Source organism: Stylophora pistillata, chromosome 4, assembly GCF_964205215.1.
Source record: "Stylophora pistillata chromosome 4, jaStyPist1.2, whole genome shotgun sequence".
Lineage (NCBI taxonomy): Eukaryota > Metazoa > Cnidaria > Anthozoa > Scleractinia > Pocilloporidae > Stylophora > Stylophora pistillata.
In genome coordinates, this window is record NC_142522.1 from 6,678,736 (window position 1) to 6,694,147 (window position 15,412).

General features: G+C 36.7%; 1 protein-coding gene and 1 long non-coding RNA gene across 4 annotated transcripts in view; one reads left to right on the plus strand and one right to left on the minus strand.

Moving 5' to 3' along the window:
• Positions 1 to 6,220, minus strand: part of LOC148732163 (uncharacterized) — an 80,322-nt gene extending 74,102 nt beyond the window's left edge. Inside the window, exon 1 of the long non-coding RNA XR_016000859.1 lies at positions 5,952 to 6,220. This is a non-coding gene — a long non-coding RNA (uncharacterized LOC148732163). The remainder of the gene's footprint in view (positions 1 to 5,951) is intronic.
• On the plus strand, positions 148 to 15,406 carry LOC148732170 (coatomer subunit epsilon-like). Of its 3 annotated transcripts, none has more exons than XM_088759197.1 (11): positions 152 to 910; positions 4,250 to 4,335; positions 11,590 to 11,686; positions 12,305 to 12,354; positions 12,670 to 12,723; positions 12,841 to 12,862; positions 13,039 to 13,098; positions 13,248 to 13,403; positions 13,865 to 13,933; positions 14,087 to 14,161; positions 14,296 to 14,806. In XM_088759197.1, the coding sequence occupies exons 3-11, from the start codon at positions 11,657 to 11,659 to the stop codon at positions 14,404 to 14,406; spliced, it is 627 nt and encodes a 208-aa protein (XP_088615323.1). In that variant the 5' UTR covers positions 152 to 910; positions 4,250 to 4,335; positions 11,590 to 11,656; the 3' UTR covers positions 14,407 to 14,806. The 3 variants fall into 3 exon arrangements, with proteins under 3 accessions (XP_088615326.1, XP_088615323.1, XP_088615325.1); XM_088759199.1 differs by lacking the exon at positions 14,296 to 14,806 and adding an exon at positions 15,032 to 15,406 and having other exon boundaries at positions 159 to 910; XM_088759200.1 differs by lacking the exons at positions 14,087 to 14,161; positions 14,296 to 14,806 and adding an exon at positions 15,032 to 15,406 and having other exon boundaries at positions 148 to 910.
• The last annotated feature ends 6 nt before the right edge of the window (positions 15,407 to 15,412 follow it).

A 15,412-nucleotide genomic window follows, 5' to 3' on the forward strand; every position in this document is an offset into this window, starting at 1 on the left:
CAAATATAGTGAGAAATTAGAAAGTGATTGGAACCTATTCCAAAGGAAAAAAAATATATATATTCATATATAAATACAGTTTTTATAATATAGAGGGAGGTAAATATGTATACTAAATAAAGAAAAGTTTCATATATGATAGGAGAGAAAACTTATGTAAAAAATTAAAAGAAAAAAAATTTTTTTTTTGAGATATTACGGAAGAGAATGCAATGCTCATGCAGAGAAACAGAATGCGGTGCTAATACAGAAGAGAATACCAATGTATATTAAAAGGAAAATAATTAAATGAATAAAAACAAAAAACAAAAATAATAATTTCAAGTGTGTGTACACTGAACGGAAGTGTCACGAAACGGGAATTAGAATTAAGAGGGGAGGTGTGTTATTATTATTTATATGAAGAAAATAAAGATAGATACCTTGAGAAATATGAGAGGGAGCTGCCTTATCCTTAATATCCAAAGGAAAAAATATATTTATAACGAAAAAAGATTTTCGCTACTGGCTCCGTGTCGCGAAATAGCGGAGTTGAGAGATCTTAATCTGGGACGGTCACGTCAGAATGGCGTGATCGAATTGCGTGAGTCTTATGACGTACGGGTAACGCGCGATTGCTCTTGGGAAATTGATGAAGAGTGTTCAATCGATCTTCGTCGTAAAAGGGATTTTGACCCTCGAAATGTCTAGAAAACGAATTATTTCTAAAGATAAAGGAGATAATTGCGTGCGTTAGCAGAAGGAATTGAAAGGAGACGTCGATGTAAGGTTATCGGACGTTGTTGGAAGAGGGCGAGGACCTATTGTTGAGATCTTTCGTTCTAATCTGGCTTTGGAAAGTGATTAACTGTTGGGATGCATCGATCCATCTTTGCTGTGAATGGTTCGCTGAAAAATATGATGTCGAACGGTGAGTGAAATAAATTAAAGATCGGAAAGAGAACAGTTATTGTATTGATTTATTTAAGTAGAGAATAGCTAGAGTAGATGCATCCAATCTATCAATGTAGACAATAGCTAGAGTAGATGTGACACAATAAATAAAGCATAGAGCATACCAAGAGTTAAGTGGATTAAATTGTTCTGCATACTTTTACAATATAAAATAGATGTTAGTAACAAATAGACAGTTTTTGATGGAGATAGTGCGGAGAAAGCCCCGCAAAAAAGGAAAGGCTATAAGTATACAACGATTATAACAAATTCGAGTTTTGACAAGAATTATGTATAAAAATAAGTGTAATGAGCAAGGTTAAAATACAATTATGAGTTAAAATGCAATAATGAGCTAAGATAGATTACAAAATTCTTTGAGACTATCAAAGAAAAATGTCGAAAGATTATAATGAGGGAAGAATAAGGTAGATTCTTTAATAAACTACCTAAGAATTATATACATAGTGGCTTTAATGGTTAACTACAGTCTCGAAATGGAATTAAAGTGTTAAGGAAAGAACATCAGGGATGTCTTCTCTATATTTATGAGAATTATTGCGATGTAGTTTAAAAATAGCTCAAGGTACATAAATGTATAAGAATGTAATGATCGTGTTGGAATCCATAAACTGTAAAAATTGAAATACAGAAAAAAAAAAAAAAAAAATATATATATATATATATATATATATATATATATATACATATATAAGTATATTTTTGATGGCATTAAAATTTATTATTATTTGGTAATTTTTGAGTGTAATAGCTTATTGGTGAGTAGCATGGTGTGCAGTTTGGTGGTGTTGCTGTATGCTTTGGTGAGTTTGGGGATATGCATGTTGTGGTATTTGTATAGGATGTGGCGTACTATTTTGTCTGTTCGTGCATGTTTGTTGTATTTACTGCGGTAGTAGATTGTAGATTTTTTAGTGGATTGGTTTCTTTTGGTGAGTTGTCGTCTTTTGTGACAGTGGTAAGGTAGCCAGGGGTAAGAGTTTTTAGTGATTAGTTTGTTGGGGTAGTCAAGAGCGGTCAGTCGTAGAGAAAAGAGTTTGTGTATAAAGTCGTAATCGTCTTTGGTTTTAGACAGTCTGCTGTATCGTACAGTTTCAGTCTTGATGATGCCTGTGAAAATGTGTTGTGGGTGATTTGATGAGAAATGGGGGTACATGTATTTGTGATGGGGTTTTTGGTAAATTTGATGGTGAATTTTGTGATATAGTATGGTGTGGTAATTGAGGGAAATTGTGAGGTCTAGGTAGTGAATGGAATGACAATTTGTAGTGAAAGTGATTGGGATTTGTGAAGGATATGTAGTGCATAAATGGTTAATAATATCTGTAATGTTCTTTTTGTCTGTCAACAAAAATCCGTCGTCGATGTATCTACAAAAAAGGAAAAGTCCAGTGGTGTCGTGTTCCGAAAAGAAAGTTAATTCCCTGAGCAGCAAGACCAGGTCAGCGATTTGCCGGCTGTGGTAGCTGCCCATAGCAACCCCTTTGATTTGTTGGTAAACGTCCTGTCCTGATAAGAAAAAGTTACGGTTGTTAATAAAATTGTTTAAATTAAGTAAAAAGTCTCTGTAAAAGGTTGGTAGGTTTAATAGTTTGCAACTGGTGGTGATGGCATGGATGGTGTCTGAATGTGAGATGTTGGTGTAGAGTGATGTGAAGTCAAAAGTCGTTAAAGTAAAATTGTCAATATCGTCAACATAAAGTTGTGAAATGAGTCCAAAAGGTCTGTTGAGTTGTAAATTAACGGAAAGGGAATGTTTCGTTCTTCAAAAATGTCTTTCAGTTGTAAAATAATTTTGTCAAGTTCTGTACCAAGTAAGCGTGAGGGGTTAGAAGTCGTCCAGCTGTGTGCAGTTATAATGGGTCGTCCTGTTAGATTGTGAAGGTTTGAGGGTGAGGCAGTATCAGTCAGTTTATGTACTTTAGGTAGGAGTTTCATGTAAGGTAGTTGAAGTTTGTCTTGTGTAATAGTGTTAAGTAGCTTTTTGTCGGTTGAGGTTGAAAGTAGTTTGTTAAAACGTATTTGTAGTTTTCTAAGTAATTTGTTGGAGTTTGTTATAGTCTTGGTAAGGTCAAAATTGTCAATACGTTTGTATGTGGTGGAGTCTGTAAGTTGTCTGGTGTATTCGTCTTTAAACCATGTGATGGGCACAAGGGCCCATCCCATATTTTTGTCTGTCTTGGTAAGAATTATGTCATTGTGTTTGTTAAAGTTGTGGATGTGGGATGCGTGTGACTGTGTGATGTTGAGGTGCTGTGGATTAAAAAGGTTGTGTAAGTGTGTGGTTGACTGTAGGTATTGCTTGGAGTAAGAAAAGGTGTTGTGGACATAATCGATGATGTGGACATTAAAATATGGTTTAGTTTGTTCTTCTTGGAGAAGCTTGACTGGGTTTCTGTTTGCATAAGGGCGGTATCTGCGGTAGAAGCTTGTAGTTTTCTTTCTGGTTGATTGGTTTGTAGCTTTAAGTGGATTGGTTCCTTTGTAGATCAGGTTGTTAAGAGCGGAGTTGACTTCTGTAGAGATTGTTTTCTTTATGTTAGGTATGGTGGTAGAATCTGTAGTTGGTATAAAATTGGTTCCTTTGTTCAAAAGTTCTGTGAGGTCAGGGGAAAGGTTGATGTTTGTGAAATTGTGAATATGTCGATTGAAGAAAGTTTTTCTTTTTCTGCTGATAGTTGTGATTTGCGTGAGGTTATGCATTCATTTTCTAGTAAGAGAGCTGTGTCTTGTGGCCAAAGATGGACTCTAGTTTGGAGGTGATCGACGAATTTGTGTAGATTTGTGGTGATGGAGTGGATGCGTCTGCGAAGGATATAGCCATGGTTTTGTTTGATTCTCTTCAGGTGTTGGATTCTTTTTTGTTGTTTTGATTTTTCTTCATCTTTAAGTTGTTTGATCCTATTGAAGAGTGCTGTATTCTCACCTTCAAGGTATTGGATGCTTTGCATGGTAGTGGTAGTGTTTAGTTGAGTGCTGCTTTTAGTAGAGTAAGTAAGGTTTTCGTTGTGGGTTTTAAAACCTGTAGTAGTAAGACTGGATCGAAGATTGTAGATTGTGGCTTTGTTTTTTTCAATTATAGTTGATAGGTGGTGGACTTTGAAAAGAGACTTTTTTTGTTTTTTTGAGGAGGTGGTAGATTTGATAGTTTCCCATTTCCAGTTACGTGTACTAGTCGTAAAAGATGGGTCAGGTTTAGGTTTATGTTTTTGATTATCTTTCTTGTGTTTTTTTATTTTAGGATGTTTCTTCTTGTTAATTTTCTTCTTCTTTTCGTTGGTTGTCTCTCTTTTAGATGTATATGAGGGAAGAGGGGTTGATGGAGTTCCTGCGGTTGAAATCCCTGGAGTAGTTTCCTTTGACACATCATTAGAGAGATTGGTATGTACACCTTCATCTATTTTCCTCTTTTTGATCTTTCTGGTACTTGATTTCTTTGTCATGATTACTGTAAAATGTTATTAGGGTTTGTGGTAAAAAATATTTGGGATGAATATATTAAGTGGGAAGAGCAGAAAAATAATAGTATTAATGGAGAGATAGACATAATGTGATGGTGAATGAAACAAGAGGAATAGGGGGGTTGATGACCATAGGTTTGAATAGACTAAAATACGATAGGATAGAATGGATTAAAAACTTTTTTTATATTATGTATTAAGTAATTAGCCATTAGTATTGAAAGAAGTAAAATAAATAAAATAAAAAAAAAATAGATATTCATTCCATTCACTACCTAGACCTTACAATTTCCCTCAATTACCACACCATACTATATCACAAAATTCACCATCAAATTTACCAAAAACCCCATCACAAATACATGTACCCCCATTTCTCATCAAATCACCCACAACACATTTTCACAGGCATCATCAAGACTGAAACTGTACGATACAGCAGACTGTCTAAAACCAAAGACGATTACGACTTTATACACAAACTCTTTTCTCTACGACTGACCGCTCTTGACTACCCCAACAAACTAATCACTAAAAACTCTTACCCCTGGCTACCTTACCACTGTCACAAAAGACGACAACTCACCAAAAGAAACCAATCCACTAAAAAATCTACAATCTACTACCGCAGTAAATACAACAAACATGCACGAACAGACAAAATAGTACGCCACATCCTATACAAATACCACAACATGCATATCCCCAAACTCACCAAAGCATACAGCAACACCACCAAACTGAACACCATGCTACTCACCAATAAGCTATTACACTCGAAAATTACCAAATAATTAATAAATTTTAATGCCATCAAAAATATACTTATATATGTATATATATATATATATTTTTTTTTTTCTGTATTTCAATTTTTACAGTTTATGGATTCCAACACGATCATTACATTCTTATACATTTATGTACCTTGAGCTATTTTTAAACTACATCGCAATAATTCTCATAAATATAGAGAAGACATCCCTGATGTTCTTTCCTTAACACTTTAATTCCATTTCGAGACTGTAGTTAACCATTAAAGCCACTATGTATATAATTCTTAGGTAGTTTATTAAAGAATCTACCTTATTCTTCCCTCATTATAATCTTTCGACATTTTTCTTTGATAGTCTCAAAGAATTTTGTAATCTATCTTAGCTCATTATTGCATTTTAACTCATAATTGTATTTTAACCTTGCTCATTACACTTATTTTTATACATAATTCTTGTCAAAACTCGAATTTGTTATAATCGTTGTATACTTATAGCCTTTCCTTTTTTGCGGGGCTTTCTCCGCACTATCTCCATCAAAAACTGTCTATTTGTTACTAACATCTATTTTATATTGTAAAAGTATGCAGAACAATTTAATCCACTTAACTCTTGGTATGCCCTATGCTTTATTCATTGTGTCACATCTGCTCTAGCTATTGTCTACATTAATAGATTGGATGCATCTACTCTAGCTATTCTCTATTTAAATAAATCAATACAATAATTGTTCTCTATCCGATCTTTAATTTATTTCACTCACCGTTCGATACCATACTTTTCGGCGAACCATTCACAGCAAAGATGGATCGATGCATCCCAACAGTTAATCACTTTCCACAGCCAGATTAGAACGAAAGATCGCAACAACAGGTCCTCGCCCTCTTCCAACAACGTCCGATAACCTTACATCGACGTCTCCATTCAATTCCTTCTGCTAACGCACACAATTATCTCCTTTATCTTTAGAAATAATTCGTTTTCTAGACATCTCAAGGGTCAAAATCCCTTTTGCGACGAAGATCGATTGAACACTCTTCATCAATTTCCCAAGAGCAATCGCGCGTTACCCGTACGTCATAAGACTCACGCAATAAGATCACGCCATTCTGACGTGACCGTCCCAGATTAAGATCTCTCAACTCCGCTATTTGGCGACACAGAGCCAGTAGCGAAAATCTTTTTTCGTTATAAATATATTTTTTCCTTTGGATATTAAGGATAAGGCAGCTCCCTCTCATATTTCTCAAGGTATCTATCTTTATTTTCTTCATATAAATAATAATAACCCACCTCCCCTCTTAATTCTAATTCCCGTTTCGTGACACTTCCGTTCAGTGTACACACACTTGAAATTATTATTTTTGTTTTTTGTTTTTATTCATTTAATTATTTTCCCTTTAATATACATAGGTATTCTCTTCTGTATTAGCACCGCATTCTTTGTTTCTCTACATGAGCATTGGATTTTCCTCCGTAATATCTCAAAAAAAATTTTTTTTTTTCTTTTAATTTGTTTACATAAGTTTTCTCTTCTATCATATCTGAAATTTTTCTTTATTTAGTATACATATTTACCTCCCTCTATATTATCAAAACTGTATATATATATATATATAACTAACTGCAGACAGTACTGTTTCGGCCTTCTGGGCCTCATCAGTGCAGTGCTAATGCTAGGATGGAGGAGAACCAATATGGTCACCCCAAACGATCCAACCTTTGTGGTATCGTCTAAGTCATGCCAGAGTGCTCAAACTAGAGTACACTAGCGAGCATGCGCAATTGCAGAGCAATGACTCATCCTAGTTAGAGTGCTCAATTTGGACATGAAAGCAAAGCTTTGTATGCCAAAGAGCTATATCTAACTGCAGACAGTACTGTTTCGGCCTTCTGGGCCTCATCAGTGCAGTGCTAATGCTAGGATGGAGGAGAACCAATATGGTCACCCCAAACGATCCAACCTTTGTGGTATCGTCTAAGTCATGCCAGAGTGCTCAAACTAGAGTACACTAGCGAGCATGCGCAATTGCAGAGCAATGACTCATCCTAGTTAGAGTGCTCAATTTGGACATGAAAGCAAAGCTTTGTATGCCAAAGAGCTATGAATAGGTTCCAATCACTTTCTAATTTCTCACTATATTTGTGTAGTTTTTCTTGCTTTCTTCAACAAGGACTCGGCACGAGGATGTCGGGCATTGACCTGGTACCAGGTTAGAAACATCCTCGCTCGGTTGTGCTTTGCCCCTGACGACTCACAACCATAAGGAGCCTTGGTGCCGATGCATCCTTCTCTCCTCACCCGGCCGGTTTGATTTCCATTTCTCTCCATCTTTGGGCAGCTTTTGTAGACACTTCGCATCTTCTTTCACCACTCCTCGATCAACACTGCTCCTCCTCTACCTATATCCTTCCAATTCCTACAGTCTCCTGTCAAAAAAATAATTGTTAAAGGAGAATACTTTATTTCATCAATAATATAAATTTTTTTTTCCTATTTTATAAACCCCCTTTCCCTTCCTACAGTCAAAAACAGACACCCCATTCCACAAACCCTTAGCAAACCCTTACCCACTACAACCCTAATCTAGCACTAACACTAACCCTAAACCTAATCTAACACTAACCCTAACACTAACTAACACTAACCCTAACCCTAATATAATTCTAATTCAACAAACCCTAACCAAACCCTTGCCTATTACTAACCTTTACTCCACCCAAACCCTAACCCCTACCCAACCCTAATATAACCCTAACCCCTAACCCTAACCCTAACTAACACTAACCCTAACCCTAATAAATCTCTAACCCTAACTATAATCAAAACTCTAATAAAAAATAAGCAATTTAACCCTAACCCTAAATACTTCGCCCCCTCTTTCTAATAGTTACTCTTAGATAATATTTTAACTTCATTTTATTTTATTTTATTTTGATTTTATTGACTTATTTATTTATTTATTTATTTTTTATATTTTAATAATAATATATAACATATATTTTTTACAATTTTAAATTGAGTTTAGGAGCGTGCTGTTGTTACAGAAGTCGCTCCCTCAATTTTAACACCTAACTTTTATGTTCATTTTACACACTCATTCCCACCCTTGCATACACTTTGTTCCTTTTTTACCCACTGATCACGAGTTTGCTCATCAGTGGAGTGGGAACCCATTTTCATGGGATCCCATACATCAACACCAAGGGAAGCCACAAAGGTTGCTAGTGAAACTACTGGTTAATATATTTAATACTATACAAAGGAAGGTTTGTAAAGAAGAGGAAGACGAAATCATGGACAAGGCAACGGCAAGCAATACGCGACGGAGAAGCATGACGGGCTCAAAGTAGCTCTGATACCTTGGTTTGGAAGGTAAATATGCAGGACCAAGCCACGTGTCAAGTTTTTTACGATCCTCAGGGCTCATACTGATTCTTTTCTGAAAGAAGAAAAACAAGAGTGAGGCCAGAAGCAAAGGAAACCCAATCACGTAGATCGCCACAGAGACGAAACTAAGAGCTGATAGAGTTCTGTAGGTATCAGATGCACATTCAATCTAAGGAGAAATTGGCATGTACAGAATATCACCGTCGTTTTGGCAGGGGCGTAAAATGGAGAGAGTTTGCTTTACAATAGGGAAGTAGCTGAAACTTAAACACAAAAAGGCACTTTGACGGCATTTGAAGTGAACGTTTTCCATGCGTCGTTCTGTCGGACGCATCTTATTGCAGACCAACACGATGATAAAGTAAACGCCTACAGTTGCCATGCAGCCAATTGGAAGAAGAAGAATGAAAGCAAACTTGTGTCCGGTCACATGACTATGATGTCAGAGAAATTTTATGGCCGCCATGCTGGAGGAGTGAAAATATATAGCACTTGTGGCAAGTTGTGTTATTCGAAAGCGTAATTTCTCGAGGGATGCCATCATTTTGCCTCGTCGTTGGCTGTCCTAACCACAAAAAGAAGAATCCAGGGCTTTGCTTTTGTCGGGTGCCAAACGTTGTTACCAATCAAGGGGAAGAAACTGAGATTTTGTGCACCCAAAGGCAAACTCGGTGGTTAGCTGCCATTGGTCGAGCTGACTTGACGGAGAAAATTCTAGAAAATGACCGGGTTTGCGGTATCCACTTTCATTTGGGAAAAGCAGCACAATTATGGGATCGATTAAACCCAGACTGGGTTCCTAGATAATTTACATCTGGAGCACGACAAACTAAAGGAATCTGACGAGAGGAAAGAACAACAACAACAAGAAAGAGCACAAAGGATTACCAAGAGAAGAAAATGTGAAAGAGAACGTGAGGAGCAGGAAGCTATGCAAAGGAAAGCTGTAAAGGTGAATGAGCCTGGAGAGCGAATAAGAGCTGCAGAACTTGATTCAGTGCTCGAGAAATTGACAGATTCTATTGACTTCTCAAGTTCACTTTTTAGTTTCTTGGCCGAAGCAAAATTAATATTCTTCACTCTCGCATACTCTACTTGTTTTACTGCAGAAGGTAAAAGCCACGTTCATTTTACCTGTGTGCATGCAAGTTCCCCATTCAATCTTGTCCAGACCTCCAGCTAAAAAAGAACACCCGCGATATGAGAACAGCATTCTCCCAGCCCAGCCATACATCCAGCACAATACACTGAAACAACAGTTCTCTCTGTGGTTGTTATGATCCAGAGCTGCAGGTGGGTTCATTCATCCTTTGCGAATGCCTTGCTTTAGCGAGAACAACAAATTTATCTTGGATTATTTGGCCAAGAACACTTGTAACAAAACCAGAAACCATTTGATTGTAGGCAAATAGGCTTCGAAAATCCTTGAATTGATCCTTAGTGTAGAAGCTGGTCTCGAGCACAAGATATAACAAAATATCACAAGCTTTGACAGGAGGGAGGCATTCCGAAGTTCATTTTTGCACCGGAATGAGCAAATGATTCATGCTGATCACTGAGATCTTTTCGACATACCTTTTCTTAATACTACCTTCCAGTGAATTGGCATAAGCAGAAAATATAAGCTTGGAATCCACAATCGCTTTGTCCGAAGACGCATATTTTCTCAATTCACCGACCGCCATCTCGAGAATCACTCCTCCAAGATGGGGGCGCTTCGTTTTTGAACATTGCTATGACGTCATGCGAACAGACTCTATTTATTGTTATTTTTTTATTTATTAAGCTTTGTCTAATTATCTTGGGCAGGGAGACCACTACAGCCTTAGACAATTACAGTGGAACCCGCATCAACAATGACGAGGCCAGACCCCCCCTAATCCCCAGTAAACAGGGCAGACCACATCACAGTAATTTCATGAGTGGGTTCTTTAACGTCCCCTGCCTAACCAAATTAACTAATTAATAGAAGCAGGAGACGGGACCTACGGTTTATTCGTCCTTAGAATTTCTATCCATTTCTTGATATTATAGAAAGGTAGCACATTCTCCTCAGTTATTTTAAGACCTTAAGTGTTGTTCCAGCCGGAGCTCAAACCCTCGACCTCCCATACAACAGTCCGGCGCTGTAACCTATTGAGCCAACTGGGAGGTGGTTTGATCAAATTAACACCTTTTACCTGATAACTCTGTGTTTTCTCATTACCTGTTTGCTGGATCACGTATGGGTATGATAGGGAGAAGTTACAGTACGCCTTAATTTCTACGGGGAATTAAATGCTTTATTTATTTTATGTCTCCTTCCCCTAACTTCCATAATATATGTATCAGGGCTTCTGTGGTGATGTGACGGTGAAAATTCACACAATTGGTTCAGAATTCATTTGATTTTTTTGCACAATCAAAACAAATTAGAAATAGAAGTGTGAAAGATCTAAAGTGTAGCTGAGTTCTGTAAACCTCAGAATACAAGCATACATGTACTTCAACAATCTTTTCTGGTCTTCTTTCTCATTATTTTTTCAATCATTGTCATAAGTTCTGCTCTACATGAGGTGCAGGTGCATGAATTATATTTATTTTGTCTCTCAGTTAGTTCATGCATTAGGATTGGCCAATTTAGTGGGGCATATTTTACTCTATGGCCTGCTAATGTCAACAGTCTGTTTGAATTGAAAATCCCCCCTTCCTGTTTTAACCCAGAGATGTAAGAAATTTTTTATAAACTTTGTTTTCTTGGTTTATACTTTAAGTTACGTAACTTCATTTTTCCAGTCTGTGACATACAGTGTGGACCTAAAACTCGCTTATTTAGAAGTATACATTTATGTGTGTAGACTGTATGCTGTATTGTATCTAGAATTGTTACTTATACATGCTTTTGATTAGATTTAAATCAAAGACTAGTTTCTGCTCTAGAAGAATAGTTACTGCTGCAGATTAGTGGATATTACAATTATGGTAGAAATTAACTAAGTGTTATTTTCCAATTTGCTTTGGTTCAATTTAGAGAATCCATTCTTAAGTCCATAGAAAAGAAGTTAAACTCGAGTGATCTCAACGACTATGATCTGTTAATGGCAGCAACAGTTTATTACAACGAACAGGTACAGATCCACCTTCAAATTCTCCTTATTGATCTCATAGATTTTCTCATGCTTTTGACCTTTGGCTGTGGAACATCAGTATTGTAGTTCTCCATATTGTATATATCTTATTAACCAAGCGCGAGGGCTGTACTGGGAGAATATCGGCCCGAGGTCTTGACAGTATGGACCGAGCGCAGCGAGGTCCGTACAAAAAAGACCGAGGGCCGATATTCTTCCAGTACGGTCCCGAGCAAGCTTGGTTAATAAGAGATTTATTATACAACTGAAATTCAAAGGGACACAGGTGTGTATGATTCGGGACAGTGCCCGGTCCAATACTGAGAGAATATTGACCGGCAATAGAGCATTTTGATTGGTTGAGTTTAGTTATTGGCCCTCTGACTGCCCGAGTCCTGTAATAATTTCTATTCATGCCCCATGGTTCTTATGAGGAGAAGTTTTGTAACAATCAAGCTTCTTTAAGTTGTGATTGCAGTATTTCTGTAATTCTTACAACCTTAAAAGAGATAACCATACATCCATCCATGTTTTTTCAAGGACTACATGTGTATATGCACATCTGCATGTCCAGATGTATTGGTTCTACTCAGGAATACTTTTGTTTTTCATAATTAGAATTTTGAATCAGCATTACGATGCCTTCATCAGTCTGAGTCATTGGAGTGGTAAGGAGAAACCTCTACTCTCTGTTTGCATTTTTGTCTTAGAGGCTTCACTGTGTTTGGGCAAGTTCCCAAGACTCCCCAAATAATTATGTGTAGAGCTGTACATATTTGAAAACTCAAAATGAATTCTTGGTCAAAATTAATTGAACCAATTTTATTTGTAGGTTTGCTCTTCTTTGTTCTACTTTCATTCCCACACACACTAGTTTGGAATCATTTTAGCCTGAAAAAATTTAAGTGGATAACACATCAAATGTGTGCAGCTTCAAATGTTTGGATAATGGTTTTTTTTTTTATTTTTTTTTTTTTTTTCAGCTCAGCTCTGTCAGTACAAATTTTCATCAGCATGGATAGAGTTGATCTGGCCAAGTACGTGTACATTTTAATTTTAGATCATCTTTGAGGTTTAGAATAAATCGGTATAATTGAAAAGGAAAATTCTAGCAAAAATGTATTAATCATTCTTTTGGTTATCTTGTTTCAAAGGAAAGAACCTAAAAGAATGCAGGTGAGTTTTCTTTTTGGTTGTTTTTGTTTTGTTGGCTGTTGTACTTTGTCTGTTAGTTTTTTTCTTGGGGCCAGTATTTAACCCTAAGTTGCATTGTCATAATTTCCTGATTTGGAGGAGCTTGGAGTGTTGTCTTGGGTTTGTTATTATTTAAATATCAAATTACTCTTCTGCAGGATCAAGATGACGATGCTACTCTCACACAGCTTTCCCTTGCGTGGTTCAATCTTGCTGTGGTAGGTGAATGAAAGAGTTTGTTCTTGCTTTATGTCACGCTGTGTGACCTGAATCTTCATATCTGCCCACAACAGTCAAATTCACTCTTTTGAGTCAACAATAAACTTGTATATATTTTTGCAGTGAAGGTTTTTTTTCTCTTAAATAGGGAGATGAGAAATATCAAGATGCCCACTACATTTTCCAAGAGCTTTCGGACAAATACGCCCCAACAGTCATTTTACTCAATGGTCAGGCTATTGCATACATGCACATGGGGAAATTTGAAGATGCAGAGAGTTGTCTGCAAGATGCACTAGACAAAGTAAGTCACAGTTAATGTATTGTGGGCAATGAATGATGCTCCAAGTTTATTACATATGAATAGAAAATACAATGAATTTAATAACCTTCTAGGGCCAGTTCTGTTGCAGGTTAAATGTATGTTACAAAGTTTAACATACTCTATTTAGGCCTCAGTTGGGTATTAACGGAAATCAAACATTTTCATGAGTGGGCTGTTTGAATGAAATACACTTTTTTACTTCAGTGTTACATAAACATGTATCTTTAAGCCATTATTTTTAATTGTTAAAAATCAACATGTAGATAGAGCTTTAGGCAAAATTGAAGCCAGTTTAGAATGTAGTTTCTTTAAGCAACAGTTAAAAGTTGTGGGAATCCATGTACACTCCCCCCTCTCCATTTCCACTTCACGAACAAAACGAACAATTTCTGCATTTAAAAAGCACATTTTTACGTGTTGGTTCCTCTCTCTCTGTACAGGATAGCAGTAGTCCAGAAACACTCATCAACTTGATGGTTTTATCTCAGCATCTTGGAAAAGCTCCTGAGGTATGCATACACGTCATTCTGTGCTGGTTATTATGTTTGGAATGAGCAGAGGAAGTAAACTTTACTGGAGATATTTGAATATTGCACAAGTGTTGTTAACATTACATTTTTTTTTTCCTTCTACCTTTTTTACTTTTTCTGTGCCTCTTCTAGGTAACAACAAGATATATTTCGCAGTTAAAGGATGGGCATCCCAGTCATCCTTTTACAAAAGACCTCCTGAAAAAGGTACTTTTCATACTCTTTCTCCCTTTTTGGTTTGTTTTTTTGTTGTTTTGTTTGTTTTTTTTTTAATTTCTATTATCATAACATTGTTATTATTATTTTTATTTTTTTTTTGTATTTAATTCGGTGTGGCAAAGAAAGAAAATAAAGACGTTGCACTATCACAAGTTGAAGAGGCTCTTTGGCTGCCACAAAGGAAGGAAGAGCAGGACTCGACACTTAACGGTTGCCAACTAGCCACAGACTAGTAGAAATTCAGTTTTGGCCAGTGGTTTTCGATTTCCTCTGGCTAGTTTGGCTAGAAAACAAACTGAAATTGTTGTAACATCCAAGTTGTCACCAGCCACTTGGCTAGTAAGTTGAAAAGTTAGTGTCGAGCCCTGAATAGTGACCAATTTGTTAGAGGAAGGTTTTTCATTTTCACAAATTGATTCATGGTCAGTGTGGATCCAAGTGAATGATTAACCTCAAATTATTTTGGATATATGAACAAAGTTGAAATGGTAAATTGGCCACAGTAACGATTTCAAGAGCCGACGTTTCGAGCGTTAGCCCTTCGTCGGAGCGAATAGAGGAATTGTGGGTTGTGTGTGCTTTTAAAGGCAGAAAATAGAGCTACGTCTTTCCACCAATAACGTAGCTTTATTTTCTGTCTTTAAAAGCACACACAACCCACGATTCCTCTATTCGCTCCGACGTAGGGCTAGCGCTCGAAACGTCAGCTTTTGTAATCGTTACGGTGGCCAATTTACCATTTCAACTTTGTTGATGTATCCAAATTATTTCGTTACTCCCACCGACGCAGCCCCAAACAGTTTATTTCGAAACTATCAGCCTTTACTCAAATTCTTTTGTCTGCCTGTGCTTATTCAGGAGAGAGATTTTGATCACCTTGCTGAACAATATGCAGTCAGTGTACAGTCCTGAGGATGATGACAAGAGAAGAATCCCGCAAAGTATTCAGGCATATTTGTAGACAATAAAATGAAAAAGAGGCCTCTCAAACCCTATTGATAGCATCTCCGTACAAGCTCCAGTTTATGCGGTGCACGTTCCTACAAAATTAACTTGTAACTCTGTGTATCTTTCACCATTATGTTTTATATCTTAAGGTGGTATAATTGTTATGTTGTTTTAACTTCTGCATTAATTTTGGTCTTTGTTTTGTGAAGAACAAGAAATTTCATGGTTGTAGGTCTTAAAGTTTAAGTGCTGAATCTTGAATTTATTAAATCAACCATTACTCCTTGTAAC

Bases quoted from the DNA above. Each gene is read 5' to 3' on its own strand.
- LOC148732170 (XM_088759197.1), top strand. From the start codon at position 11,657: ATGGCAGCAACAGTTTATTACAACGAACAG. The intron at 13,404-13,864 runs GTAAGTCACAGT...CTCTCTGTACAG, and splicing joins TGCAAGATGCACTAGACAAA to GATAGCAGTAGTCCAGAAAC. The intron at 13,934-14,086 runs GTATGCATACAC...TGCCTCTTCTAG, and splicing joins ATCTTGGAAAAGCTCCTGAG to GTAACAACAAGATATATTTC.